General features: G+C 39.1%; 2 protein-coding genes across 2 annotated transcripts in view; one reads left to right on the top strand and one right to left on the bottom strand.

Annotated features, from left to right (window-relative positions):
- LOC138403626 (cell adhesion molecule Dscam1-like) overlaps positions 1-27310 on the bottom strand; it is a 117483-nt gene that overhangs the window by 40599 nt on the left and 49574 nt on the right. The gene's annotated exons all lie outside the window — the stretch shown is intronic.
- On the top strand, positions 6679-11648 carry LOC117988965 (Y-box factor homolog). Its single transcript, XM_069505642.1, has 5 exons — positions 6679-6885; positions 8399-8462; positions 9837-10052; positions 10779-10916; positions 11290-11648. Exons 1-5 carry the CDS (start codon positions 6783-6785, stop codon positions 11531-11533), a joined length of 765 nt encoding a protein of 254 aa, XP_069361743.1. The 5' UTR covers positions 6679-6782; the 3' UTR covers positions 11534-11648.

Below are 27310 nucleotides of genomic sequence, written 5' to 3'. Positions count from 1 at the left end.
TAGCTCCAGTACGATAGATAGTGTACGTCGTAGTGTTATTATGTAATTTTGCGATTAGACAATATGAAGGACTAGCTAATGCTCGCGACTTCGTTTGCGTGAAATTAGGTTATTGAAATCCCGTGGGAACTCTTTGATTTTCCCGGAATAAAAAGTAGCCTTGTCACTATCCAGGCCTTTATCTATACCCATGCAAAAAATCAATCCGTTGCACCGTTGCGCCGTGTATGAAGGACAAACCAACAAACAAACACACTTTCACATTTAAAATAATATGGGTACTGATGTGCTATACTTAGTAGTGATAAAAGCTTTTCTGGCTATTAGCACACGTTTTCGTACGAGGAAACTTTCCCATCACGTCACGATATTATGGAAACAAAAGCCCGTGTAAGTGTGAGACATATATTTTATGCAGGGTCACCGGATATTCAGGCTCGAGCCACCCGAAGGTTCCCACGGAGCGACAATTGTAATATTCGCGAGGGCTGACTGGGATCCGTAAGTCATGAGCTTTTAGAGCTGTAACAGTATCTCTATACAAAAAATTTCATTACTTTGTGGTGGTCGCTACAGTTGCAAGCAGATGGCGTTTCATTCAATCAATCAAATAATCACGCAAGACAAAAAGCCAATAGGAAGCAATTCACAAGTAACTAGTAAAGATGGCAATATGGGTATGATAAAAAACATGGAACTAGATGGCGCTATTCGATCGATAACGTTTCAGGACAAAGTCCCGAACATCGCCGACAGTACTCGCAATAACGGAGTTTTCTTCAATCTGCACTATTTATAGAAGTTTCAAGAGGTAAGTTTCTCTATTGCTACGTCGAGCACACAGACATAGAATAGGAACTTTTTATTGATTGTGCGGGTGCATAGAACTTAGTTATCTATATATTATATAAAATTCAAAGTCCTGACTGACTGACTGACATATTATATATCAACGCCACAGCCTAAACTACTGGTCCTAGAGACATGAAATATTGAGGGTGTGTTCTTTGTAAAGACGTAGGGTATCCAATAAGAAAGGATTTTTCGAAATTCCACCCCCAAGTGGGTTAAATAGGGGATGAAAATTCTATGAAAGTCCGTCATTTTTCAAGTTATTTGCCATGAAAATTGGTATTGGGTTTTCGGTCACAATGAAGAAATACGAGTTTCAGGATTTTTAGAAATTCATCCCCCTCCTTGATTTTCTAAATTCCACCCGAGCGAAGCCGGGGCGGGTCAGCTAGTTAAGGTATAAGGAAAACAAGTACTCAGTAATTAAAAAACCCTACTGCTCTTCCATACTGAATTCAAAAAAGGCATGGCCAGTGTCACGGATTGATGTAAGGATTTAAAAAAAAAAACAGCGAGCACGTGGGTCACCTGATTTTAAGTTACCTTTGCAGCACTAGAAGAACCGCCAATCGTTGCTAGCTATTAAGGATTTTAACGATATCATCATCATCATCATCGCGTGCCTTCTTCGAAACTAAGTTTGGAGGTCATCATGCGAAAAGCTTCTCTATTTAAAGGCGCCTCTTTGAATTTTAGGTAACTAAGCCCTGTCCACCTCCTGAATGATATCCCATACATCCAAATCTGTTCAGACATCGAACCCTTCTCCTTCTTCTTCTCTCCTTCTATCTAGTTTCTCATCGCAAGCTGTGGCAATCTCTAAGTGGGTCTACAAAATAGTATTTATTGATTTATGGGTGTAGGAGTTTTAATTTTTTTTTGTAACCTGTTGATTGTCCTTTTAAATAAATAAAACCGGCCTAGTGCGAGTCAGGCTCGCGCAATGAGGGTTCCGTACTACAGTCGTATTTTTTCGAGATTTTGCACGATAATTCAAAAACTATGATGCATAAAAATGAATAAAAATCTGTTTTAGAATGGTGAAGACCTTTCATATGATACCCCACTTGATATAGTCACTCACTTCGAAAGTTGAAAATACTAATTATTAGTTCATGACCACAATTTTTGTTTTTGTGTGATCTAATCCTAAACTCACGGTTTTCAGATTTTCCCCCAAATGTCAGCTATAAGATCTACCTACCTGCCAGATTTCATGATTCTAGAACAACGGGAAGTACCCTGTAGGTTTCTTGACAGACAGACGGACAGACAGACAGACAGACAGACAGACAACAAAGTGATCCTATAAGGGTTCCGTTTTTCCTTTTGAGGTACGGACCCTAAAATAAATTAAAATTAAATTAAACCCTGAAAACGTTACAGTCCTTTTCTGGGCAATAATGTAAAAAGGTTGAGTTCACTTCCTATAGCTTGCACCACGCGTGAGTCCCTTCGTCAATTTTCACGGGCTAATGCTCAAAGGGCATCGCGTCATTAGGACACGTCTCTGTGCCTCTGAGGGTCCTTGAGAAGTCCGTCCTATAGCTATAGCAATCTATTCCGTCAGCGTTTCTTACGGCCGGCATATACAATAGGTATAGACTGTTAAGGCGATAGGTATACCAAATGAAACCTATGCTTTGCTTGGAGTCATCCACGGTTAAAATTATTTTCGGTGTTAAATTGCATTATTGCTATTTCAATTAATTTCGCTATGTTAATTAATCGCAATTGACGGGTTTTAAAATAATAATAGATGTAGGGAGAAGTTTCTTAGACAAAGCAACAGGCATGGCTATGGAACCCCGCCTATGCGTATTCTGCCGTCTCTCCGAAGCGGTAAAATTACTAGAAATATATAACATGTAAATAAAACTTAAAATCTGTTAAGCTAACTCTACGCAAATAAAGCCGTGAGAAAAGTTCGTAAAGCCATAAATTCATAAGCTCGTTAATACAAATTTTATTACCGATGCCAAAGCAAAGCACTGGCGGGACGCGATCGTACCAATTTCAGAAAGCAATTTCTTCTACATTTTTATACTGTTTCCTTTGAAAACAAAGCGGTGAATTATATTCCGATTGTGAGCTCTGTGGGAACAGACAGATGATTATTCATAATCGGATTATTTTGCGCCGCTTTTGATGTCGATAACAAAAATGTTTGGTCAGTAATAAAAATATCTAATAGTAAAGTAAAGTAAAGCTTCGACGCAATCGAAGCTTTGTGATTATAATCATTTTTAGGGATCCGAACCTCAAGAGGAAAAAGAAACCCCTATAGGATCACCTCTTAGTCCATCTGTCAATACTTTTTTCTTCTTTCTAAATAATGTAAATCTGATGACTTAGATTAGATGACTGAAATAAATTATGGTCTTGTAGTGCAATAGTTAGGTATCCCCTCTGTATGACATGTAAATTTAAATGACTGTTTTTATTTCTATTTTTTTTCTCTTGTTTTTGTATGACTTAATTAATTTACTTTCTGAATTATATAATTTTAAAGATTTTGTAATTTATATGTACTTACATGTTTCTAAAAATTTAACTGTAATGAAATATTTAAATATTCATACACCCAATATTCTAAGGTAGAATGCATAAGGCTCGCCAACTAATTTTATAACCATGTTATGTCACCTGCTTTCTTATGAATAAATTTATTATTATAGGAATGGGTGACGGTGATCTAAATATATACAAGGAAAAGTGACTGACTGATATACCAACGCACAGCTCAAACTACTGAATGGATATCGGGCTGAAATTTGGCTTCCAGATAGCTATGAAAGGATAAGAAAGGATTTTTGAAAATTCCACCATTGAGGGGGTGAAATAGAGGTTTGAAATTTGTATAGTCCACGCGGACGAAGTCGCGAGCATAAGCTAGTATCAAATATTTAAGTCTACAGTCTCTTAGAATTGTAAAAAAAATCTTTGTAGCTGAAAATATTTCATTTCTCTAATCACAATCGCGATTTCGTCCGATTTCACCTCTGTTTGAGAAATAACCTGAATTGGAAAGTTTCCGGCAAGCCGTAAATCCCGGGATGACGTGTCATTTATCCGGGCACGGCGTCCGGACCGGACCGGTGTCACCTGCGGACATAAACAACCGACACGATATGATTAACTTGATGCTTGCCGTTGTTATAATACGCTTCACTCCAGGGAAACAGTACCTGGAAGTGGTATGGCAGTTTTATTAAAACCCATGCCCCTTTGGTTTCTACACGGCATCGTACCGGAACGCTAAATCACTTTTGGCGGCACGGCTTTGCCGGTAGGGTGGTAACAGAGCCTAGCTTCACGCTTAGTTGGAGAAAAAAAGGGGAATGTTAGTCCAAGGCCCTTGACTCAAGGGCCATGGCTAATAATCTTTTTTTTAAAAAAAACTAGGCCACGGCACAAGCCTCCCACCAGACCAGACCAGAATTTATAAATTATAAAATTCCAAACCCCTGCCAGGATCGAAACCGGGACCTCCCACTAATAAGAGCACAGTGCTTACCACTGCGCCAGGTCAGGTCATCGTGAAACTTGGAACGCAGCAGTATTTAAACATTTATTTAAACCCAAGTTTAAGAGTTTTAAGTTGGAGTTTTGTTTCCAAATCACTAATTACAGGACGACCTCCACCATGTACCACCTATATGATATGATACCTCGATAAACATTATTCTATTCTATTCTATAATCTATCTAATATAAGTCATTAGTCATAAATCTAACTTGTAATACGCTTTGGTGGCGTTAGCTGTAAGCATTTCAAGTATCTACAATAAATAAAAAATAAATAAATTATGTTGCTTGGCTCACGATCAAGAAACAGGAAAATTACCAGGAAATTGTTTTACTATCGAAACTCGATTACGCTTAGCCGCTTTCCTTCTCCGAGCCTCGTTATAAGTTGCTTTACATTCATTTTACGTTCCAAGGAAATGTCGCTGAAGGAAAATAAAAACCGGCCAAGTGCGAATCAGACTCGCGCACAGAGGGTTCCGTACTACAATCGTATTTTATCGACATTTTGTACGATAAGTAAATCAAAAACTACTTACTAGATCTCATTCAAACCAATTTTCGGTGGAAGTTTGCATGGTAATGTAAGTAGGTACATCATATTATATTTTTTTAGTTTTATCATTCTCTTATTTTAGTCTCTCGGCAACTATTCAGTTTAGAAAAAAAAATGATATTAGAAACCTCAATATCATTTTGAAGACTATCCATAGATACCCAAACCCACTTTCGAATTTATAATAAGGGTAGGTACCTACTGATTAATGTTACAAAACAAAATTATGTGGGTAGGTAGTAAAAAAATCGTAGAACAGTAGAAAATTTATACGGTTGAAAATACTAGTTCGTAGGGAGGTCACATTAACATATTAATTTAGATATTTTTTTTGTAAATGTTCAATCAGTTGTTTTTTAAACACATTCGCATTTGTTTTGTACCGAGAAGCCATTAGAGGCTTGCTTATCGCGTACGTCGCGATTCGCGAAGTGACTGCAGTGCGACAAGGCTGTCTTGGCACTTGAATGACACTGAGAGGGGGGCGCTGTTGGATAACAAAGGCTTAGAATATTCAAACAAGAACAAACGGGACACTTGACGGCAACGTTAGTTCCGATTTTCACCACGCGCCAAGATAGCCTTGTCGCACTGTACCTACTACGGGTTGATTGCGAATTGTCATTTGACACTTTGACAGCACTGTTTTGTGTTGCCGCTTTTGATTAGCCGTGCCGTTTCAGAAGTGGCCACATTTTAAACCCTGACCGATTCTAATAATTAAATAAATATAAAAATCAAAATGGGAGCCGTTTTGTACTAGAATTATTAAAAATTTGAAGAAGATTTTTTTTGGTGCGTGAGTCTTGGATTCTTGACAGACACTATATTTTGAGTTATATCCTGTACTTGAACAACAGATAATAAAATTAGATTTAAATATCATAAAAAATAAATTACTTATTCAATTTTAATGGGCATCAGTATTTTTAACATAACTTCACAATAGTGTTAATAGATGGCGCTGTTTACATTATTGTAGTCATTTGCTTAGACATGATAGCAAGATATACATTTTTATGCTTGTAATTTCACATTAAATTGGTTTTTGGTGGTATAAAGTATTTATTTGCCATTATTTTCTGCAATATCTAATGACAAGTTAAATAAAAGACAAAAATATATAGAGACTTTTGAAGTGTCTTTGTTGTTAAATTTTTACCCATAAATGTATTAATGGAGATCACGTCTTACAGTTGTACCTCCTGTATTGTATTTTTGTATGGTAGCCACTCATAAAACTAATATTTATGGATACGAAATAAAGATAAGTTAGAATTAAGACAACAAATAGGTAATTACCTACTACCTATATCTTGACAAACAAAAAAGTGGCAACGGTGATAAGGACAATTGTCACGTTCTAATAAGAGCTTAAATGCATTTAGCTATCTTGCTTTAACAGTAAGAATCGCAATTATTAGGTCTTCTTCTACAGGTGTTTATTCTGAGGTTAATTCGTTATGAATAAAGTCTATATTGTGTCAAATAATTATTAGCCATAGACAGTATTGCCAATTTAGTGACTTAGTCGCTAGATTTGATGATATTTCGAAGACGTGAGCAACTTTTTTCACAACACTTTGGCGACTTTTCGAGCGACTTTTGAAGTATTTTGTTAAAAAAAATTGTGATTTTCTATTCAGATTTCAGCGACTTTTAACTTTTTCCGGTGACATCTGACGACTTTTCGAAGGCGTCGTAGCGACAAACGTTTTTTTAAGAGTTGGCAACATTGACTGTGTCAGTGGTCAGTCCACTTGTAAAGATCGACGCGGGTGAACATCGAGGAGAGGTCGTGGCGGAATTTACCATCTAGCCCCCATCGCCGTTCGCCAAAAACACCATGGCTGACATCGACATCGAAAAGGCGCCGCAGCCGCAGCCGCAGCCCCAACAGAACCAGCAACCAACACCAAAACCTCAGCAAAAACAAAAGCAGGTCATTGGTAAGTATCAATTCGCCATCTTGGTAAATGCTTACGCGCGTCCTGGTGTTTCAAAAGCATATGGCTTCTAAATTTTTTACATGTTTCGAGTTTCTAAATATATAAAATGAAAAGATGACTGACTGACTGATCTATCAACGCACAGCTGAAACTACTGGACGGATTGGGCTAAAATTTGGTATGCAGATAGCTATTATGACGTAGGCATTCGCTAAGAAAGGATTTTTGAAAGTTCAACCCCTAAGGGGGTGAAATAGGGGTTTGAAATTTTTGTAGTTCACGCGGACGAAGTCGCGAGTATAAGCTAGTTTACTAATATAATACTTTAGCACTAAAATTGTAAACTCAAAATAAGTAATTATTTATTGTATGAAAATTTTATTTTTTATTGTATGCAGGTTAACCAAGCGTTCTTATCGATCGTTTGGCCCGGCCGGCGGCCGCGGAATTCCGCCATCTAGTTTCATACAACGTAATATTATCTGTTAATCGATAATCTAGTGAACTGATTTTATTTTAGAGCTATACATAATTGCATCTTAAACATGTTTTAGGTTATTAGGTCTGGTTTTTCCTCTAGCATTCTAGTAAGGTCACTAAACATTTGACAGTCAAGTCGCTTGCGCTTTGTTATACTTTTCCGTTCACAATTGCAAAATACCGCCATTTTGTTACGTTAGTACATTATAATTCAATGCATTTTGTACACTGATTTGAGCGCATAACAAGGAATGGGTTCGATTCGTCATTCGAGCGATATTTACTTATGAATTTGTAAGCATTTCCAAATAATTCAATGGGTCAGTATACCCAAACTAAAATGAATTTATTAGTCATCAGCTCATCCATTGTGTACTTTTGATCTTTCCTATGTCACGGTAATATATTAATTATTCCCAAGATATTATAATTCTATTTACTGAAAAAGTACCTATATCGCTTAGACATTTGGAAGCACCTAACTATTTCCTTACATCCAAAGTCTAAGTCTAAGTCTAAATGGGTTGGGACAGCAACCCATAATCCGATCTCAAAGAAGTTGGAAGTACGATGTCCGATCTACATCGCAAAAAGTACAAAATGATACACTTTCTATAGAGAGTGACAGTTCGTTTGTAACAAACATTTGGCACTCTCTAGGCGGAATTGATTGACAGTTTTCTTCCCCATTGCAACATTAATAAATAGCTTAGGTATGTAATAGAAATTTCTTTAGCAAAATAATATGGCCTCTCACTAACTATATTATCACTACCAATATTATAAATGCGAAAGCGTGTTTGTTTGTTGGTTTATTGGTTTGTTGGTTTGTCCTTCAATCACGTCGCAACGGATTGACTTGATTTTTTGCATGGGTATAGTTTAAGACCTGGAGAGTGAGATAGGCTTCTTTTTACTAGTGGGAAATAAAATATGGCGGCTGTTAAAAGTAAGGCCAGATTCAAAGTACACAATGGCTTCTTATTTAAGTGATTCAAAAGAAATATCAAAAAAATGAAAATTTTCTTTTCAGCTGAGAAAGTTACGGGCACTGTCAAGTGGTTTAACGTCAAGAGTGGATATGGTTTCATCAACAGGTAAATTATATATATTTTTTTTACAATCTCATTTTTGTTCTAGTGTGTTTCTTAGAGAATCTATAGTACGCGACAGGTTGAGATGGCACTCGGGGGGGAAACGCCCCGCACACCCACATAGCCCCCGCGCTAACCCGGTGCTGGTGACGTGTGGGAGTGGGAGGTGTCCTCCCCCACACCCCGATTGCCATCTCAACCTGTGGCGGACTATACGTCCAAAATCTCAGGTGTTTAGATCCAAAGGTATGAACTGTATCTTGAAGTCAGTCGGTCAGTTCTCTCTTTTTAAAATTCATATACCTAGATATTAAGATTAAGTAGAGAAAGTTACATGCTGAATTTGCATGAGTGTAATTTAGCAAAGTACCTAATGGAAAGATTTTTATTTTATGTATCATCAAGTGATCTAGCACTGGTTTGGAATGCCCATCCTACTGAGTGGAGTCTGCGAATAACTCTGTGGATGCTCTTATTAAAACTTCAATATCTTGGCTGCAATTGGGTATTTGCCTACTTTTGAACTTGATAAATATTATTACTTTATGATAAACACTAAACTAGAATGAAAATAATGACGTACAATAAAAAAATATTAAAATCCAACAAAGATTTACAAAGTTACAGGCATTTTAATTTTGGAGTGGGAGGGTCTTCTATCCCTTTCTCGCGAAACGAAAATTTGTATGAAACCGCACGAAGCTACTATGGCATTAGTAGGTGTGACGTCAAACTGCTGTATCGCTATCTCTGTCTAATCAGAAATATTTAAATGCTTATAACGTTTTTGTTATTTGATCGATTTAATTAGTTTTTTCAATTTACGTCATTATTTTTATTCTAGTTTATAATAAAATAATAAAAAAATTGGAGTCAAATACCTAATCATACCTGGTGGCAAGTGATGATGCAGCCTAAGATGGAGCGCGCTTGCCGAGAACATGTCTATTCACTCTAGACTTGAAGGTACCCATATTTTAATGGAGGGGACGTCTTCTTAACGCTTAAGCCGGGTACAGACTGCTGTAACGTTACATGCAATGTAACATGAAAGGAGCATTTCATAAGTGTGGACGCAGCGTGCGCACGATCTGAGCACGTACGTACTCGCATCTTTGTGCGCGCTGCGCGCCCCTTTGTGTTCGGCGAAAAACCGACAAATGGCGGATCGCGGCGCGCACGAGTTGAAATGCTCTGTTCGTGCGCGTACTGTGCACGGTTCGTGCGCGCAAGGCGTCCACACTATGGGAATTTTGCTACATTGCATGATACATTGCGACAATGTGAACGGTAAATTCTTTCATTGCGTGTTACATTGCATGTTACGTTACAGCAATCTGTACCCGCCTTTATGTGAATTGTTTTTGCTACCCAAAGGAATGACACTAAGGAGGATGTGTTCGTGCATCAGTCCGCGATCGCGCGGAACAACCCGCGCAAGGCTGTGCGCTCGGTGGGCGACGGCGAGGCTGTGGAGTTCGCTGTGGTCGCCGGCGAGAAGGGCCACGAGGCGGCCGCAGTGACCGGCGTCGGCGGCGACCCAGTCAAAGGCTCGCCCTACGCTGCCGACAGGCGGCGAGGATACCCACGCCAGTTAGTAAAAAACCGGCCAAGTGCGAGTCAGACTCTCGCACCGAGGATTCCGTACCACAGTCGTATTTTCTCGACATTTTGCACTATAAATCAAAAATTATTATGCATAAAAATAAATAACAATCTGTGTTAGAATGCACAAAGACCTTTCATATGATAGGTACCCCACTTGATATTATAGTTATCTTACTTCGAAAATTGAATTGAGTAATTATTAGTTCATGACCCCAATTTAATTTTTTTTTGTGTGTTGTTAGGTACTACAAATTCACGGTTTTCATATTTTCCCCCGAATATCTGCTATAAGATCTACCTACATGCCAAATTTCATGATTTTAGGTCAACGGGAAGTACCTTGTAGGTTTCTTGACAGACAGACGGACAGACAGATAGACAGACAGACAGACAATTAAGTGATCCTATAAGGGTTCCGTTTTTCCTTTCGAGGTACGGAACCCTAAAAACGTAATTCCATGCGAACGAAGTCGCGGGCATCAGCTAGTAATTAATAATGACGACAAGGAGTTCGCTGATAGCCTAGTGGTTAGCAAGTCCGTATAAGATCTACCTATGGACGGACAGGTCTAAATCTAGTGCTATCCTTTTCGGCAGGGAGCATTTTGAAAGGGATAGTAATACATTTAAATTATCATTTAGTATAAATAATCATCAAGTAGATTCTGTACAACACAATTACTCACATTGAACTTACAATTTCCTACGCAGATACTACCCTTGGCTAAGAGGCGGACGCGGCGGCGAGCGGGCTCCACGCAGGGGCGGCATGGGACGGCGCGGGCCCCTGCCCAGCTCGGGGGGCGCGCAGGGAGACGAGGGACAGGACGGCGGCGGGGCACCGCAGCGGTAACTATTCCCGCTAATAATGTGGCTAATTCTCTGGCCCTTTTTACCACTGGGCACTCTGGGCACGTGTCCAGGCCCCACAACCGATAGGGGCCCCCTAGTCCCTGCGAGATCACCAGATTATAATCAACCGACCGATATTTTATTACCGAAAAATATATTTATTTCGATAAAATCAATGGTCAAAAAATATGAAGTATTTATAGACGATTCGCGCAGCTAATTGGCACCGACCCCAAAAATATTATTGTAGAACTATATTGGCTCTTGTATAGGTACATAATAATATTATGTTCGGTACCTAATTTATTAAATTATTTTTAATTTTAGTGTACAAACACAGATAGTATAAAAGGAATCAATTCGCTTGTAGCTATTTCCGCCGTAACTTCCGCGGCGGGCGGCGCGGCGGTGGACCCCGGCCGATGTATCGCGGCGGCTACCGGTACGTGCGCCCGCGCAACAACCCGCCGGGCCAGGGCCAGCCGCCGCGCCAGAACGAGACGGAAGGCGAGGCGCAGGCCTCCGCGGCGCCGGCGCCCATCAAGCCTGCGGCTCCGTGCAACGTCACCGAGGTCACCACCAACGAGAGCCAGGCGTTAACTGGCGCCATCTAGCGGCACGCCCTGTGGTGCATTCCAGCCGTGCCTACTTCTATCTATTGAGTTGTTAACGTTGCATCACGATTGTGATTTATAATACTAGTCCGAAGAAAATATATTAAAAAATTGGACTTTATACTTTTTTATTTTTTACACCTTCATCCTACCTGATATCTCCCAAAGCCACCATTATCAAGACTTCATAAACACTGATCCTCCCTGCCTGTGTTGGGGACAATACGAGAAACTTTCAGCTTTTATATAATGTGAAAGGTCTGGCATGCGCTGGCTCTCTCTAAAATAATATTATGAAAGTGTGAAAGTAAAGCTGAGATTACAACACTGCGATGCGACGTCGGGTTGTAAAAATCTACGACGTCGCACAGTGCATTGCTGTGCAAATTTCCGATGCGGTGCCGCACCGAACTTGCGATGTGACGACGTATTACCGTTCATGTCGGTGTTCACACCTCTCTGTGTGCTTCTCTGTGGTGTGTGTGTGTTTTCTTGATCGAAGTACGGATACGTGTAGTGTGGTCCATGGCTCACTAGAAATTAATGGTCAGAGTTTTCTCGTACCATGCCGTAAGCGATGAAATTTTTGCGTTGCGTCAACGCATCGCATTGCGGTGCTGCATCGTTTTTGCAATGAATAGAAAAGAATAGATTTTTATTCAAATAAACTTTTAGAAGTGCTTTTGAATCGTCAACTACTTAGTTTAATTTACCATTGGTTTGGAAAGCCGTTCCTACCGAGAAGAACCAGCAAGAAACTCGGCGGTTGCTCTTTTCAAGAATCAATTTACAATATTACAATGCGATGTCGCACCGCAGTGTTGTGGCCTTACCCTAAGCCCCTGGAATCAACACTTACTCTTAAGCTATATAACCCTGAACAAGTAAATACTGTATACATTAACCCGCCCAGAGAGAATTATGTAAATAGCTGGAATTCCGCAGATTAGCGCGGAACCCTAACGCTCTGCCATTAAGCGCCAAGTGCTTAGTTTAGATAAAGCTAGAGGATGCCCGCGACTTCGTCCGCGTGGATTCAAGTTTTTTAAAATCCCGTGGGAACTCTTTGATTTTCCGGTATAAAAAGTAGCCTATGTATTTCCCCGGGATGTAAGCTACCTTTGTTCCAAATGTCATCAAAATCGGTTAAACCGTTGGGCCATGACCTGGAGAGTGACATAGGCTACTTTTTATCCCAGAAAATTTAAGAGAGATTTTTAGAAACCTAAATCCACGCAGAGGAAGTCGCCGGCATCCGTCACTCAGTGGCCAACTGATCGCCAGCATCACTACTGTTCGCTACTGTTGTGTTGTTGCGCTACTTATTTGGCTAAGATAGGTGCCAGAGGTAGCCATGGCTACGTAGCTAGCGACGTCGCCATGGCGTCCCAGTGCATTAGGGCTCTTACTCTTGTCATTCAAGCTTTGAGGAAATTACTAAATGATTTTAAATAGATAGGTACATATCCAAAATTGAGTAACCGGCAGGCATCGAACCTGCATCTTCTGGGTTCGCGCCCGATGCCTTGACCACTCGGCCACGGTTTCGCTTACTGCCAGTGACGAAATTAAAGATATGTATGTTCACTCAGTACTGAAGCGACTGTTTAATGCAATCTAATTTCGAAATTCGATAACTGCAAAGATGGCATTAAACAGTCGCTTCAGTAGGTGAACATACATATTATCTGACCCCATGACACGGGTTAACCTAGTTTGGGGGTCGAGGGTAATTTTAAGCCAAGTAGTAAAGTTGTAATTAATTAGTTAGTTATTATGATAATGATTTTGTACTATTTAAAGTTTGAATACCTAGTACAAACTGTTAAAAATTCCCCTACCTACTTGACCTACTAAGAAATAAATTCTAGATGAGTATTTAAAATTTAAATATTATAAATTATTACTTAAGGAAGTCTTTTGTCGCGATGATATGTCGGAAAAATATTCTTATACTTGTACCAATGCTTTGGAACAATAAATGATTTATTTTTATTTTTATTTTATTATTTTTTTATCACTAATTTCGTCACTGGCAGTAAGCGAAACCGTGGCCTAGTGGTCAAGCCATCGGGCGCGAACCCAGAAGATGCAGGTTCGATTCCTGCCGGTTACGCAATTTTTGATAATATGCATTTAAAATTATTAGGGCTCTTACTCTTGTCATTCAAGCTTCAGTTCTTTAATTCACTAATTAATCAGCTAAAAGCTCGGCGACACAATAAAAAGGAACAAAGAGTCCTACAAAGCCTACAATAAACCACAGACTGAAGGTATAAAGATGGAAAAGAGTTGACAATTTATCCGTTGAAACGAACTCTTCTTTGTGAGCTGACATTAAATAATATTTCAAGCTCGTAAACATGCTATCTCGAGCCATCCCTCTAATTAACCCGGTAGTAGGTATCGCGAATTCATCTTAACTAAGCCAAGGGAAAAGAGTCTTTATGAATACGGCTTTAAGGATAATTTTGGGCTGCTTTTAACCAATTAGATCTCAAAGGAAGACTCGTGGTGTTCCGACGTGAAGAGATTATTACGTTACGAGCTACGCGCAGGATATCTTATTTTTAACCGACTTCAAAAAAGAAGATTCATATCCAACGCTTATTTTTATTGGGTTTGAGAACTTTATATTCCAGAAAATTGAATTGACGTTGTAGATTATGGAAAATTTGGTTTTTTTTTTAAACTTTTCTCTATTATATTTTTTGCGATTCAAAAAGCCCAGGTCCGTCTCGGTCGTTCAAGCTACCTGCGTGCTAAATCTAAATATATAAAAGGAAAGGACTGACTTACTGACTGATCTATCAACGGACAGCACAAACTACTGGACGGATCAGGCAGATGGCATCCAGAATCCAGATAGCTATAGACATAGACATCTGCTAAGAAAGGATCTTTGAAAATTCAACCCTAAGGGGATAAAATAGGCGTCTGAAATTGCAGTCCACGCGGAAGAAATTGTGGGCCTAAGCTAGTCAATTATACACAAAATAAGGGCTTATCTCTAAGAACGGATCACTTTCAGGCATCCTAGAACAACGCGATGCTTGACAAGTTTGCTGCCTCTTGGTAATTGGATACACATATTGACAGAAGAAGTATACACGGTGAAATTTTAGTGGTTGTCTTCCCGCGGCAGAACGATTTGCCCTCAGTAGTAGGTACTACCGAAATTTTGAGTTAAACTTAAAAAATAAAAATGTTTTTGTTTTGAAATAATTAAAAAAAATCGACAACTCGAAAGTGTGAGAAACAATAGTAACGCCCTAGAAGTAACGTGAATAGCAGGTAGGTACATCCACTCGAACCACGCTGCCAATAAAGTGAAAAAGTTTAGAGCAAAATAAGCTCTCGCGCGCAGTAATACGACATAAACTAGCCTGCACGTACGCGGTATCACTATCGGTTCGAGGTCTCATTCGATTTTTGTTTTTCTCGATTGTAAATTTGACGTTTTTGACTCTAATATTTTTATATATTTATAAATCGATTGTAATACCACGACAAAATCATTTCGCTTCGGGAAAACAATCACTAAAATTTCAGCGTGTATAAATGAAGTGAATGTACGTAAAATTACTTAGTATGTACGCAGTACGGATAATATCTCAAAGGAAGTCATCCATGTGAAGAGATTATTACGTTACTCCTCTGAGGGTGTATCCTTTTTGCTGTGACCTACGTGCACTCCGCGTCACTCCGCGTCACTCCGCCGTGTTATTGCGTTACAGTGCTGCGGAGTGTAGGAGGTAGGAGGATATTAAACATGGAAAATATTACTTCTGAATAGTCATAGTACCCTGGTACTATAATAACGCTGAAATGTCTTAAGCCAGAGGCGGTAGCATAATCTAAATATATAATAGGAAAAGGTGACTGACTGACTGACTGACTGATCTATCAACGCACAGCTCAAACTACTGGACGGATCGGGCTGAAATTTGGCATGCAGATAGCTATTACGACGTAGGCATCCGCTAAGAAAGGATTTTTGAAAATTCAATCCCTAAGGGGTTGAAATTGGGGTTTGAAATTTGTGTAGTCCACGCGGACGAAGTCGCGAGCATAAGCTAGTCTAAATATATAATAGGAAAAGGTGACTGACTGACTGATCTATCAACGCACAGCTCAAACTACTGGACGGATCGGGCTGAAATTTGGCATACAGATAGCTACTATGACGTAGACATCCGCTAAGAAAGGATTTTTGAAAATTCAATCCCTAAGGGGGTGAAATAGGGGTTTGAAATTTGTGTAGTCCACGCGGACGAAGTCGCGAGCATTAGCTAGTAATTATTTTGACTGTACAGCAAAAAGAGTGTAATGTTTTACAGGGTTCATGTACTTATTATATAATATTATGTTAGTTTCGTTATACTACCATAACTTCTAAATACCAGCACAGATTTGGATGTATGGGGTACCGTTAGAATCCTTACAGCATCTCAAAAACCGTAAAATTGTGGTTACATCACCCAAAAAAATTGTGGTCACGAACAAATATTGCTATTTTCAACTTTCAAAGTAAGATAATTCTATACCAAGCATTTATGATAGGGCTTTTCTTGTACATTCTAAAACAGATTTTTATTTATTTTTAGGCATAATAGTTTTTGATTTATCGTGCAAATGACGATAAAATACGATTGTAGTACGGAACCCTCAGTGCGCTAGTCTGACTCGCACTTGGCCGGTTTTTATTTATTTTTAGTGCAAAACGCACGTGAAGTTCCGGTAAATTTATCCCTAGACTGAACTGCCCAATTATTTGTTTCCTATTGTGACAGAACTGCACGATTAATCTATATATATAAAAGGAAAAGGTGACTGACTGACTGATCTATCAACGCACAGCTCAAACTACTGGACGGATCGGGCTGAAATTTGGCATGCAGATAGCTATTATGATGTAGACGTCCGCTAAGAAAGGATTTTTGAAAATTCAACCCCTAAGGGGATAAAATAGGGGTTTGAAGTTTTTTGTAGTCCACGCGGACGAAGTCGCGAGCATAAGCTAGTAACATAATACGTCGAAGTAGACCACTAGCACTCGTAGATTATGAAATTCCGTTAAGCCACGAACAAAAAGCCTTTGTAAAACGGTTTCCCGCGGTTTAAACTTCCCGAAAATCCGGAAAGATATATTGCAACACGTATTAAACTTGTATAATCCTATTAAAATTTAATATCAAAGTTTTAAGCGTATCCCCGGGGCGGTGGAGTGCGGGATTCCGTTTATAAGTTTCATCCTGTGAAGATGAGATCACTAGTATTGGCACTTAATGATCTGCACATATTCGATGGGAAATCGTACATTTGCAACGTTAAAAGTAATATATAAAACACAAAAAATGTTTCTACCTATATCCGTTATAGACTTTGAAACCATCCAACCGACGCGCGACACGCGACGTGCTCTTAACCGATTTCATTAGAAAGGCAATTATGCGAAGATGGTATTAGATTACTAAACAATGCATTAGGCACATTCTTTTTTAGCGTAGCAGCACATGCCAGGTATCCACTAGTCTAAATAAGGAAAAGGTGACTGACTGACTGATCTATCAACGCACAGCTCAAACTACTGTACGGATCGAGGTGAGATTTGGCATTCAGATAGCTACTATGACGTAGGCATCCGCTAAGAAAGGATTTTTGAAAATGCAACCCCTAAGGGCGTAAAATATTGGTTTGAAATTTGTGTAGTCCACGCGGACGAAGTCGCGAGCATAAGCTAGTCTCAATATATAAACGGAAATGCTAACTGACTGGCTAATCTGTCAACGCACAGCTCAAACTACTGGACGGATCGGGCTGAAATTTGGCATGCAGATAGCTATTATGACGTAGGGATCCGCTAAGCCCGGACTTTTAAAAATTCGACCTCTAAGGGAGTTAAATAAGGGGTTAAAATTTATGTAGTCCATGCGGACGAAGTCGCGAGCATAAGCTAGTTTACAATAAACTACATATAAGTAAAATCTATCAAGAAACGTCAATACGTTTATTGATAGATTTGGTATGTAGTTTTTAGATAAAATTTATATATATAATAAAAAACTATGGTAAAGTTTTAAGCGTACATGGAGGCGTGATGTGTTGAAACTACTCGAATTACGTTAACGTATCGCAAGTACCATAGAGTGTGAGTCGATAGGCTGAGTGCACGCCACAAATCTCTGCAAATTTAATCATATTACATTGGAAAATCAAAACGAAAATGTTGATGACTGATAAACGCGTTGAATTTGAACTGAAATAATGAACAGAATATTATGAGAAATAAATGAAATATCGTAAATCAACTATAACTCATAATCAAAACAGAATATCATAATAACCAGCCAATAAGCCAAAACAAATACCCTATTATAAAACAAAGTTGTTCAGTCTGTCAGTCTGTACTTGAAACTAAACAAATGCCATTCATACGGAAGCACAACAACTGTAGACTGCAGTAATTGGTCTGGGCAATGAACGCGGCCAGGGGGCCCGGGGGCCCGGGGGCCTGGGGATCGGCCAAACAAGATATTACGCGAACAATGGCCCTCGAGGCCCCCGACTTAGCGAGCGAGGACGCAATGTTAGGAGAAAGGAGCTTAAAAGTTCTGGGCTTATAAACGGTAGTTTTTGATTTGAGTTTAGAGGACCTATTTACGTAAGTTTAATATTTAAAAAAATATTGAATAACTAGCTGAGGCCCGCGACTTCGTACGCGTGGTATTAGGTTTTTAAAAATCCCGTTGGAACATTTTGATTTTCTGGGATAAAAAGTAAGCCTATATGTCACTCTCCAGGTCTTTATCTATACCCATGCAAAAAATCACGTCAATCCGTTGCACCGTTGCGACGTGATTGAAGGACAAACCAAAAAACAAACACAGTTTCGAATTTATAATATAAGCTGACGCCTACGTCGCGTCCTAGAAAGAACCTACCTTCCAAATTTCAAGTTTGGAGGCTTTATAGTTCCTGAGATTTCGTGATTAGTCAGTCAGTCAGTCAGTCAGCTACCTCCCTAGCGCAGCGCGTACCACTGCGCTAGGGAGGTCGTCAACTTGACATGAAATCCTGTAGGTACGTATAAATATCTAGAGCCTCAATAGCTCAACTGGTAAAGGAGTGGACTGAAAACCGAAACGGTTCAAACCCCGCCCGTTGCACTATTGTCGTACCTACTCCTAGCACAAGCTTCACGCTTAGTTGGAGAGGAAAAAGGGGAATATTAGTCATTTAACATGACTAATGATCTTTTAAAAAAAAAAAAAAAAATAGTGTTGAGTTGTACAGTTTTTGTCGGGACACGTGTACAATTTACTCTAAGAGCCAGTCAATTGAAAACTAGATCGGAATTGTGATTAGAGCGAAGGGCTCAAGAGCGGTTCCGTGCCGAGGAATCAATTCAACGCTAACAATACAGCGGCTGTCAACCTTTCCCCGAGCACGAGTACTACAAAACGTAGTCAAATCACAATGGAAAGGGACCTATGGAGGGATTCGGTTGCCTATATAACTCTTGTTGGGATATTTAGAATTTATAGGAAAAATATCAGTAAAAAGAAAAACTTGGACGTCCTGTTTGAGATATAATATTTGAAGTGAGTGAATATGTCATCGAATGTAAAACAAAAAACTCTTAGAAAAAATAAGAATAAGAACATATTTAAATATAAACAATTTAGTTTACAGCCAGTTCCAACATCCCCCTTTAAACTAAATTGTCTTACAAAAAAAACTTAACATAAAAATATTAACACACAGGAACAAGAAAAAAAAATTAACATGAGAAAAAAAAAACTAAGACCTAAACTACCTGATGATTCTTCAAGTTCAATTGATTCATGCCTATGCGACAGAAGTGACCTAACCATAAGCCAGAGCTGATACCTGCTCAGACGGTCAGAGTGCACCTCGTACGCAATATCTTCACTATTCATCTTAGGTGGAATATTCACAGTACAATCAACTATGTACCCTGCACAGTCCACCGCAGGGCGAAAGCATGACGAACAGAATCACCTCAATTGATGCAGCGGTCGTATATCTACTCCTTCTGGATACCCATCAACACGAACCACAGGTCCACATGTAGGAAATAATTTCGCATTTTAAACTTCCAAGTAGGAAAGAAAAAATTTTTCTTGTTCACAACCATCGATGTACGCAACAAATAAAGCAACAATGGACAATTAACACCAGTTTTCCCATCGATACTTTTCCATTAATATTTTTCAACTTCTATTTACCCCTAGAGCTTCGTGCTGATAACGTGTTGGGTTTTATAGGAAAAATATCAGTAAAAAGAAAAACTTGGACGTCCTGTTTGAGATATATATTTGAAGTGAGTGAATATGTCATCGAATGTAAAACAAAAAACTCTTAGAAAAAATAAGAATAAGAACATATTTAAATATAAACAATTTAGTTTACAGCCAGTTCCAATAACGAACAAAATATACTCGTCAATAAAAGACTTCTTTTTGCAGCTGGTTAAAAGTTACTGCCAGATTTAGTAAATATTGGAAGATGAATTACGCAAATCAGCTCGGTTAAAAAATTATAGAAAAAACTCACTTCAAACGAAGTGACGTACTGAAAACTTATTAAAATTATTATATTGAAGTCGGATCGAATTAGAGATGTACCATTCCACATTCATGTAGTACCTATGTGATATTCTGCACCCGGTTAGCGCGGGGCTGTGTTCCTCCCCGATTGCCATTTCGACCTGTCGCGTACTATACCTAATAGCAGCCAGTAAAAAATCACAAAGCAAAAGCATACAAACTTTGAAAATTACTATAATATGTATCTATATACCTAATCATCAAACTGATCCAAGACGCTAAAGAGCGCGAAAGCGAGAACACTCGCGTCGAAAGTGAAAAACATAATATAGCAAACAATCGTTCGCTACGTTTGCAAGCAAGTGATATTGAACTTTTGCGGTGTCCAAGATCGAACCCACCCTCCCGAATAGGAGGCGGTCGTCTTAACCACTAGGCTATCACGGCTAATAGTAACACAACGGAACAGTTTAAGGTACGTTTTACGCCAAAATAACACATTTTAGAAGTCGTAAAGTTAGAAATTGCAGGTCCCACCCTTAATGGGTGGTCAAAATTAACGGTTTAAGTGTAAGGGTGGTTCCGCATATCGTTGTACCTACGTGTATCTTTTACGATGGCTTTAATGTCTGTACACAAATAAAACGTACCCTGTGAAGTTAGGTTCAGCTGGCGTCAGGAAAAACGCAACTTGCGTCGACACATTGGCCCCGTGTCATATCAGGGAGACAGCATCAAGACCAGGAGCCGCAGCAGAACCAGCTGAAAACGGATACGCAAGCAGATATGCCTATCTTTTCGAGAGTTACAGTTTTGTTCCGTTTGCTATGGAGACCTTGAGGCCATGGAGTCTTACTGCAAAAAAAATTATGAGACATTTCACCGCGATTAATAGCCTCATCTGGTGACAGAAGGGCTGGATCATTTTTTACGCAAAGGATCAGCCTGGTTGTCCAGCGCGGAAATGTAGCCAGTATTTTTGACACCATTTCACGCGGGCATGATTTGTGTAGTAATTAGATAAGGCTAGCTTTAAATTTTATTGTAATATTCTCAATTAAAAAAAGACTTCTTAATGAAGTTAAAAATCTTGCACAATTCAGTGCTGGAATCGACAGTCGAGGCGCGGCGAGGAAACGGCATGTGACAAAAGAGTGCGTGTGTGCCAGCAAAGCCTTGGATCCCATTTACCCGATATTCTATTCCATACAGCCTACTGTGTACTTCATCTATCTATCTACAGCATATAAAAGGAAACTGACTGACTGCCTGATCTATTAACGCACAGTTTAAACTACTGGACGGATCGGGCTGAAATTTGGCGCGCGGATAGCTATTATGACGTAGACATTCGCTAAGGATTTTTGAAAATTCAATCCCTAAAGGGGTAAAACAGGGGTTTGAAATTTGTATAGTCCACGCAGACGAATAACCGGGCATAAGCTAAGCAAAATAAGTACAATTTTCAATTAAAAAATTGAGTTTTCAAAATTCTGCCAGTTTATTTTATTAGGTGCCACTATGAGTCGCCGTTACGGACGGCAAAATAATTATTTCTGTTATCGTACTTGTAATTGCCGCCTTTTGAAACGGAAGACACGTGATCTGTTGCGAGAAAGCCATCTTGAGTCGATTGTATACCTAAATACGGACGGTTGATGGTTTTTAAGCCAGTCTCGTTCCGACTCGAGACTCGACCGACTGTTAAATGCTTTTTGTGTTTATCTCGCCATTTTGATTGAGTGTTTGCAATAGCAATTATTGTGCCCTAATCAAATTAATATTGCAGTTAGGTTATTATAAAAAGGTAAAACTCTCGATAACCTCTGTGCGTCGTGATTAATATTTAACTTCACTTCTGGTATGTTTATAAAGCCTCAATAGCTCAACCGGTAAAGGAGTGGACTGAAAACTGAAAGGTCGACGGTTCAAACCGGTTTCGGTTATATTTTCATATTATTATATTATTGTAAAGCTTGTTTAAATTATCAAACGTACTGTTATAAATTTATAATTAATATCTATTTAAGTAATCTGTAAAAAATTGTAATCCTATTTGGCCTTATTTTCAGTCTGTTATTATGTAAAATTATATTGTATATATCGCTGTTGATTGCAAAAAACGAATAAAATAAAATAAAATAAACCCCGCCCGTTGCACTATAATTGTCGTACCTACTCCTAGCACAAGCCTGACGCTTAGTTGGAGAGGAAAGGGGAATATTAGTCATCTAAGATGGCTAATATTCTTTAAAAAATATTATATATATATTATATATATTTCCCTTAATTAAATGCAAGTGAGAAGTAATTTTATTTATCTACTATGCAATAGAATAGTGAAGTATGTTTCTTCCCCAACATCACAACGTTGCACAATTCAGCGCTGGCAGCGCTTTATTTCAAACAGGCGAGGCGCGCTCGGAAACGGTTCGCTTCAAAACTTCTTAATGCATGCCTCGGATTTAATGTGAAAACTCATATTTTGAGACAAACTCGAGCTCCAGGCGTAATTTCAGTGTTTCAATTTTAGAGAGAGAGCTAGCGCGTGCCAGACCTTCTTTGTTTTATAATAAACCGGCCAAGTGCGTGCCGGGCCACGCGCAGTGTAGGGTTCCGTAGTCACAATTCAATCGCAAATAATTGATTATACTTATATATACTACTGCTGTGAATTTTTTCACGTTCCTATATACTACCATTTGGCTTATAGACGGGGGGGGGGGGGGGGGGGACGACACTTGACTCTAATAAAAATTAGCACTTTAAAACATCATTATTTTACAAACGGATCTAGAAATCGAAAAATGATGTTCCCACACCCACAGTATTTTTAAAAGACCTATTCAACAATACCCTACACTACCCTACACTACCCTACACCCTGGGGTAGACGAGAAAATTAATGTAGGGGAGCTACCCTAAAAAAATATATTTATCAAAACTTTATTTAACCACTTTGTTGGCGTGATTAATATTTATACCCAGGCCAAATTACAGATTTCTAGCACTAATAGTCTCTGAGAACCGAGGACGGACGGACGGATGGACGGATATGGCGAAACTATAAGGGTTCCTTGTTTACTACGGAACCCTAAAATGCTGAAAGTTTATCTGCGTATTGTCAGCAACACAGAGAAGAACGATTGTTTGGATGTTTGTTTGGATCATGGTGACTTTGGGAGATAATAGGTTGTAAAGGCACAGACTATATAATAGTATTACGTAGTAAAGGTATAAAAGATCTTTATGTTAAAGTTTCTAATATTTTCTTCGAAATAGTACCTCTTAGAAATCACGTCATGCATCGACAGACACCTAGGCTGAGATCTGTAGAGCGCACTTTGACTTTGCTCAGACAAGATTGAGTTAAGGCGAGACAGATTTATGTGAGAGATAATCTAAGCTAAGTCAGAGTGCGCTCTATAGATCTCACCCTTAGTGTCGTGGGGACCCCCGCCAGACGTGAAATAAATTAACTTTTGATAATAATCAATAATAATTTATAATACCTACTTCTATAAGTAATCAGCAGTGTAAGTTTTATACTAGAAACCAATTCTCTTAATGCTTCTTTATGGTCCAAACCAATACATTTAAAACGTATACGAAATATTTTATGCCAAAAAACTCTCAGAAAAAAAGATAATATTCTGAGTTGTGACGTAAAAGTGAAATACGAGCACACGAGGACATAAAATACGGCAGGAGATGATAAGGACCCCACGTGAAATATTAAAATTGAAAATTAATGCGACGTCGCTGAATCTGGGACCTAATGAGATTGTAATATTCCAAGCCATTCCCGCCACTTATAACAATACTTTACAAAAGAATATTAGTCAAGTTAATTGCTGACTAATATTCCCCTTTCCCCTCCAATTAAGCGTTATTATTATTATTATTATTAAGTCTTTATTTATTTCCTTATCTTATCCCATTATCATAGCTGACAAAGATCCTTTATAACAACATTCTGTATAAGGAAATATGCTGCAACTTGATCGCTTATTGTGTGGCGTCAAAGAGCTCGTCCCCATTATATCGAGACAAAGACTAGGGCTTGTTGTCTTTGGTAGCGCAATACCCTTATATACAGCGTGTATAAGTTTAGAAGATGAATAGACACAATTCGACCTATTTACGGAAATGTGTCGGCGACATTTTGACCTTTTAATACGTCATTTATATAAATAATGTTAAATAAATATCAAAAATTGCGGACCGACAGGAACCGAACCCACGTCTCCTGGGATCGCACCCGACTATCCTGTAGGTTTCTTGACAGACTGACAGACAGACAGACAGACAGACAACAAAGTGATCCTGTAAGGGCTCCGTTTTTCCTTTTGAGGTACGGAACGCTAATTATAAAATACGTCTATATAAATATTGTATTGTAGGTCTGTAACGATCTTTAGTGGAGCCAAGTTAGGGAAAAAGCTCAATTTTTATTTTCTCAATGATAAGCCCTTGATTGCAATCATATGACTTATCATGGCAACATTTCACAGTTAGCACCGTGGTAGGTAACTGACGATGTACTGTAAAGGCCAGTTGCATGATAAATGGCTAGAGTTAAGATACGATTACCGTTAAACTTTGACCATCCGCCTAGTAAAGCAAAATAGGATGCACAAGTCAGGATTCATTTTATCATTATAGGCAGGTACATAGAGGTAATACTTGTAATAAATTATCTCTGGTAATACATGGGCTTAATAAAAACTGCCATACTCCTTCCAGGTTAGCCCGCTCCCCGCTCCCATCTTAGATTGCATCTCATCACTTACCACCAGGTGAAATTGCAGTCAAGGGCTAGCTTGTATCTGAATAAAAAAACAAAAAAAAACTGGTGTGCGTTGTGCTTAACCTGAACATAACTAATAATCTGATACTAAAACTTATGCTACAAGGCTCTTAGCACAAACTTGTTTGGGTTGGCCACGTCAACCTAATTTGGACGTTATATCAATTGTAATTAAGTTTAGATTTACCGCAAGCGTAGTAGGAAATTAAGCAGCGGGTCATAAACAACACTTATTTCGGGGCAACACGGGTCATATTTCAGCAGCCCAATATCCCGGTAAGGCCGTTAAACCACGCTGTAAACTGGGCAGGTAATGTGTATACAGTACTACGATACGATACGATACGATACGAGAGACCATTTCATAGGTAGCATGTGAAAAATCATGTGAAAAGCGTTTTCATGTAGCACTTGCTATATTTGTTTAGTGCATCTGCACCACAGAGAGTTCAACCTCAAGAGTAGGTACGCTTATACAAGGTTTTGTACGAAAACTAAATCGTAAAACGTAGGCGGGGGACAGGGTAGAATGCTTTGTTGTGATTGGTGGACTTAAAAGTCATGTTATCAAGACAATGTGCGGAATGAGGGTATCGAACGGGCGTGGGCCGACTTTTATGCTAAGCAACTGCCTAAGCTTGGCGATCGGGGGTATCCGGCTATTATAGGCGTCTATAGGTGGTGGTCCGGGATCGAACCCCCGACCTTCGATTAGGAGGCGGACGTACTAACCACTAAGCTATCAGCGTATTCCTTGGCATCATTATTAATTAGTATAATTAGCAATTAAAATTTAAAAGAAAATGAAGAAGTTGTTGTAATACATATTAAATTTCCAATTAGGGCGGGAATGGGACACCAAAACCTTATTAAGACTTGATTTACCGCCCGCCCTGGCGGCGATTCGAGACTTTACTGCGTATAAATAAACTTTATTTTATTACTTAACTTTACTAACACACACACACACACACACACACGCACGCTGATAAGTATTGTATGTTGTATAGAAGCAGGCATTAGGTACTTTGCAAAAGTCCGTGATAAACTTCATGATCATCATCATCATTATCAAGCGATAGACGTCCACAGCTGGACATAGGTCTCTTGTAGGGACTTCCACACGCCACAGTCTTGCGCCGCCGACATCCAGCGGCTCCCTGCGACTCGTCTGATGAAGACCGTCCACCTAGCGGGGGGTCTTCTAATACTGCGTCTTCCGGTGCGAGGTCGCCATTTTTGCACCTTGGGGTCCCAACGTCTATCTGTTGTACGAACTATGTGCCCTGCCCATTGCCACTTCAGCTTCGCAACCCGTTGATCTATGTCGGTTACTCTAGTTCTCCTACGGATCTCCTCATGTCTGATGTGATCACGTAGAGAAACTCCGCACATAGCTCTCTCCATCGCCCGCTGAGTGACTCTGAGCTTTGTAATGATGCCCATAGTTAGCCAAAGCTTAATTTATCATAATCATAACCCTCCTACTGTGTGTGTACGGTGGTAACCACCCTCCTACTACTAAAAATGTAGGAAAAGCTAGCCACCTAGCAAGCAATAAGTACACAATACAACATATCCTTGGGGATATGTGGTGTAGCGTATTGCTTTTAGTAAGCAAAATAAGTCTGTTAAAGCTTTTCTTCTTCTTCCTTACCTTATCCCACGCTACGTGGGGTCGGCACAACATGTCTTCTTCTTCCACTCACTTCTGTCATTCGTCAACGTATTATCCACCCCTTTTTCACGCATATCCTCTTTCACGCTATCTATCCACCTTTTCTTTGGTCGTCCTCTCCTCTTTTTTCCTTCCACATGCATAGGTACCTACTTAACATTCTTGCAGTGACATGGCTTTCTTCCCTCCGCATTATATGCCCAAACCATGCCAGCCTATTACCCCTCATCTTTTCTACCACTGGCGCTAAAGTCTGTTAAAGCTTTTTAGGGTTCCGTAGCCGAATGGCAAAAAACGGAACCCTTAAAGATTGGTCATGTCTGTCTGTCCGTCTGCCCGTCCGTATGTCACAGCCACTTTTTTCCGAAACTATAAGAGCTTTAATGTTGAAACTTGGTGTTCTGTAAATCGCATTAAGATTTTTACAAAAAATTGAAAAAAAAACAATAAATTTTGGGGTTCCCTATACTTAGAACTGAAACTCAAAAATTTTTATTTCATCAAACCTAATACGTGTGATCTATCTAAGGATAGGTCTTTAAAAATGATATTGAGGTTTCTAATATCATTTTTTTCTAAACTGAATAGTTGCGAGAGAGACACTTCCAAAGTGGTAAAATGTCACTTCTAAAATAACAGAATGATAAAACTAAAAAAATATGTGATGTACCTACATTACCATACAAACTTCCACCGAAAATTGGTTTGAACGAGAT

Source organism: Maniola hyperantus, chromosome 2 (genome assembly GCF_902806685.2).
Source record: "Maniola hyperantus chromosome 2, iAphHyp1.2, whole genome shotgun sequence".
NCBI classification, from domain to species: Eukaryota; Metazoa; Arthropoda; class Insecta; order Lepidoptera; family Nymphalidae; genus Maniola; species Maniola hyperantus.
This window is presented reverse-complemented; position numbering and strand designations above follow the sequence as displayed.